Here is a 5,000-nt window from a genome sequence, read left to right as displayed (position 1 = left end):
AATAAGATTTGCATTTATTTTATAGAGAAAGACGATGATACAACGATTAAATTGAAATATCATGTAATATTAATATTTGCTTGTAAAAGTATTAGAAATGTACTTTTAATAACACAAAAAATCCTGGAAAAAATTATATGTAGTTACACAAAAAAAAAAAAAAAAAAAAAAAAAAATCCTCTACATCTGACAACTCCTAAGTCAATTTCCCAAAGAAGCTGTATAATTTTAACCCAAAATAGTATATCATGTAGGTTAACTTAAGTATTTTAAGATCGCGGTAACTGTAAACACACACACACACACACACACACACACACACACACACACACACACACACACACACACACACACACACACACACACACACACACACACACACACACACACACACACACTCTGTCTCTCTCTCTCTCTCTCTCTCTTAAACACACACTCTTACACGCACACACTCTTACACACGCACTCTTACACACACACACACGTATATATACGTGTGTGTGTGTGTGTTTCTTTCATTCCCTCTATCCTGCTTCGTATTGAGCACGTAGACTAATTCCTACCATCAAGTCAACTTCGAATCTATATATAAAGTAAGCAATAAATTATAACCACAAACCACTTACGTTACTTATTCTTCAGTTTATTAAAATCACTAAAACGCCATTTATATAAGTGAATTTACTCAACAGCAATAAACAATTCCTCATCAAGCAAAAGTCAACTCCCCCAGAAAGAGGATACTATCACCCTAACACACACACACACACACACACACACACACACACGCACACACACACTGTATACTACAACAACCCCCACACCTCCTTCTTCCTACTCTCATCCTATCCTATCCCAACCTCCCCTCATTCCTACCCTTCCTCCAAAACCCCATTTTCATAAGGAAACCAAGACCCATTCACTTAAAAATCAAGGCTTCCACTCACAAAAAACCATGATATGCTCACAAAACCCGAAATACTCCACAAAACCCGAAACCTACTCACAAAAACCCAAACCCATTCACAAAAACCACGTGACCTACTCACAAAACCCAAACCCATTCACAAAACCCAAACCCATTCACAAAAACCACGTGACCTACTCACAAAACCCGAAACCCACTCACAAAAAAACCACGTGACCTACTCACAAAACCTAAACCCCATCCACAAAAACCACGTGACCTACTCACAAAACCCAAGACCCATCCGCAAAAAACACGTGACCTACTCACAAAACCCGAAACCCGTCCACAAAAACCTAAACCCCATCCACAAAACGCCAAGACCAGCTCCACAAGACCCAAAACCCCTTCACAAAAGCCACAATACTCACCCGTAATGGCCTTGTACCCGCGATCACCTCCTGTCGGACCGATCGTGGCCGTGAAGTTGGTCGTCGCCCTTATGGTCCTTATGAGCCAGGGCGGGAATCGCGTGGTCTCTCGGTCTCCGCCCACCAGGACACCGCAGGAGTTGTCGCCGGCGGAGCTGAAGTCCAGGAGCACGTGGTCTGGAGGGGAGGGAAGGAGGGAGGGCGTGAGGGTTGTGGTCTGAGTGGGAGGGAAGATGGGAGGGAGGGAGGGAAGGAGGGAAGGAGGGAGGGCGTGAGGGTTGTGGTCTGGGTGGGTGGGGGGGAGAGAAGATGGGAGGGAGGGAAGGAGGGAAGGAGGGAGGGCGTGAGGGAGGGAGGGACGGACGGTTGTGGTCTGGGTGGGTGGGTGGGAAGATGGGAAGGAAGAAATGTAGGAGGGAGGGAAGGAGGGTAAATAGAGAGGGAAGATGGGAGGGAGGGAGGGAGGGAAGGAGGGAAGAAGGAGGCAGGGAGGGAGGGAGGGTCGTGAGGGTTGTGGTCTGAGTGGGTGGATGGGAAGATGGGAGGGAGGGAAGGAGGGAAGGAGGGGAAGATGGGGAGGGAGGGAGGGAGGGGAAGGAGCAGGGAGGGAGGAAAGGTAGGAGGGAGGGAAGATGGGAGGGAGGGAAAGAGGGCGTGAGGGTTGTGGTCTAGGTGGGTGGGTGGGAAGATGGGAGGGAAGGAGGGAGGGAAGGTAGGAGGGAGGGAGGGAGGGAGGGAGGGCGTGAGGGTTGATGGTCTGAGTGGGTGGGAAGATAGGAGGGAGGGAGGGAGGGAAGGAGGGAGGGAGGGAGGGAGGGAGGAGGGAAGGAGGGAAGGAGGGAAGGAGGGAGGGAGGGAGGGTTGTGGTCTGGGTAGGTGGGTGGGAAGATGGGAAGGGAGGGAGGGGAAGAAAGGTAGGAGGGGAGGGAGGGAGGGAGAAATAGAGAGGGAAGTTGGAAGGGAGGGAGGGAAAGAAAGAAGGAAGGAAGGAGGGTGGGGAGGGAGGGAAAGTGAGAAGGATGATGGTCTGGTAGAGTGGGAGGCGGGAAGGATGGAAGAAGAGAGGGAGGGGAGGAGGGAGCAGATCTGGGAGGGAGGGAGTGGGAGGGGAGGTGTGATCTGTGTACATGTGTCCGTGTGTACATATATAATGTAAATCTATGTGTCTGCCTGTATGTGCATGTGTTTATATATATATATATATATATATATATATATATATATATATATATATATATATATATATATATATATATATATATATGTGTGTGTGTGTGTGTGTGTGTGTGTGTGTGTGTGTGTATGTGTGTGTGTGTGTGTGTGTGTGTGTGTGTGTGTGTGTGTGTGTGTGTGTGTGTGTGTGTGTGTGTGTGTGTGTGTGTGTGTGTGTGTGTATGTATGTGTGTGTGTGTGTGCGTGTATGTGTATAAATGCTTATACGTGTATCTTTTTTTCTACTCACATGTCTAAATACCGAAATATGTGCCTATCTAAAGCAAGCAATGGAAAATCTAAAAGCAATAAGATTAAATAAGACTTAATATTATGATAAATGGCATAACACAACCCAATTGCCAACTACGTTATCAACACTTATTTCATTGTAGTCATTAATATTCATATCATATTTCTTATCAATCCCATCCACCATTATTATCACCATTATCATCATCTTTATCATCACTTTGATTACTATCACAATTATCATCATTACCATCATCATTCGATCATTACTATCACCATCATCTTTATCATTACTTTCATTACCATTACAATTATTATCATTATCATCATCATTCTATCATTACTTTCATTACCATCAGCATCATATTTATTATTACTTTGATTACCATCGCAATTATCATCATTCTATCATTAATTTCAATCATTACTTTCCTTATCATCACAATTATCATCATTACCATCATCATTCTATCATTACCATCATCATCTTTATCATCACTTTCACCACCATCACCATCATCATTCTATCATTACCACCATCATTCTATCATTACCATCATCATCTTTATCATCACTTTCACCACCATCATCATTCTATCATTACCACCATCATTCTCTCATTACCATCATCATCTTTATCATCACTTTCACCACCATCACCATCATCATTCTATCATTACCACCATCATTCTATCATTACCATCATCATCTTTATCATCACTTTCACCACCATCATCATTCTATCATTACCATCATCATTCTATCATTACCACCATCATTCTATCATTACCATCATCATCTTTATCATCACCTTCACCACCATCACCATCATCATTCTATCACTACCACCATCATTCTATCATTACCATCATCATCTTTATCATCACCTTCACCACCATCACCATCATCATTCTATCATTACCACCATCATTCTATCATTACCATCATCATCTTTATCATCACCTTCACCACCATCATCATTCTATCACTACCACCATCATTCTATCATCACCATCATCATCTTTATCATCACTTTCATCACCATCACCATCTTCCTTTCCCACCCTCACCCTCCCTCCCACCAACCCACACCCTTATTACCATCACGATTATTATCATTACCATCACCATCACCATATTTATCATCACTTTCACCACCATCACCATCATCATTCTATCATTATCAGCATCATCATCTTTATCATCACTTTCACCACCATCTACCATCATCATTCTATCATCACCATCATCATCTTTATCATCACTTTCACTACCATCATTCTATCATTACCACCATCATCATCTTTATCATCACTTTCACCACCATCACCATCATCATTCTATCATTACCACCATCATCATCTTTATCATCACTTTCACCACCATCATCATCATCATTCTATCATTACCACCATCATCATCTTTATCATCACTTTCACCACCATCATCATCATCATTCTATCATTACCACCATCATCATCTTTATCATCACTTTCACCACCATCACCATCATCATTCTATCATCATCATCATCTTTATCATCACTTTCATCACCAACCTCCCTTCCCACCCTCCCCCTCCCCCCACCAACCCACACCCTTATTACCATCACAATTATCATCATTACCACCATCATTCTATCATCACCATCACCATCACCATCTTTATCATCACTTTCACCACCATCACCATCATCATTCTATCATCACCATCACCATCTTTATCATCACTTTCACCACCATCACCATCATCATTCTATCATCACCACCATCACCGTCTTTATCATCATTCTATCATTACCATCACCATCTTTATCATCACTTTCACCACCATCACCCTTCCCACCATCCCTCCCCCTCCCCCCCATCAACCCACCCTCATCATCATCATTACCATCATTCTATCATTACCATCACCATCACCATCTTTACCATCACTTTCACCACCATCATCATCATCATTCTATCATTACCATCACCATCATTACCATCACTTTCACCCCCATCCTCCCCTCCCCCACCCCCCCTCCTTCCCCCCCCCCCCACCCATCCCCCCTTTAAACCTTACCCTTCGTCACGAACTCGTCATGGTAGTTGGCCTCCTTGCGGTCGTTCAGCTGTCCGATGGCGGCGATGACGGTGATGGCGTCCGAGAACCGGGAGATGGGCATGTCCATCTGGTCGTTCGTCTCGTACGGC

At 43.9% G+C, this 5,000-nt stretch overlaps 1 protein-coding gene across 1 annotated transcript in view; it reads right to left on the bottom strand.

The window, feature by feature from the left end:
• The window catches only part of LOC113804166 (protein Skeletor, isoforms B/C), a gene marked incomplete at its 3' end in the record, with an annotated part of 197,974 nt that overhangs the window by 4,733 nt on the left and 188,241 nt on the right, over nt 1-5,000 (bottom strand). Inside the window, 2 exon segments of the mRNA XM_070114551.1 lie at nt 1,339-1,515; nt 4,870-5,000. The exon segment at nt 4,870-5,000 is cut by the window's right edge and continues 110 nt beyond it. Coding sequence (XP_069970652.1) covers nt 1,339-1,515; nt 4,870-5,000 — 308 coding nt within the window.

Source organism: Penaeus vannamei, chromosome 3 (genome assembly GCF_042767895.1).
Source record: "Penaeus vannamei isolate JL-2024 chromosome 3, ASM4276789v1, whole genome shotgun sequence".
In the NCBI taxonomy this organism is placed as follows: Eukaryota; Metazoa; Arthropoda; class Malacostraca; order Decapoda; family Penaeidae; genus Penaeus; species Penaeus vannamei.
The sequence above is the reverse complement of the archived record's forward strand: the minus strand, read 5'-3'. Positions and strand labels throughout refer to the sequence as shown.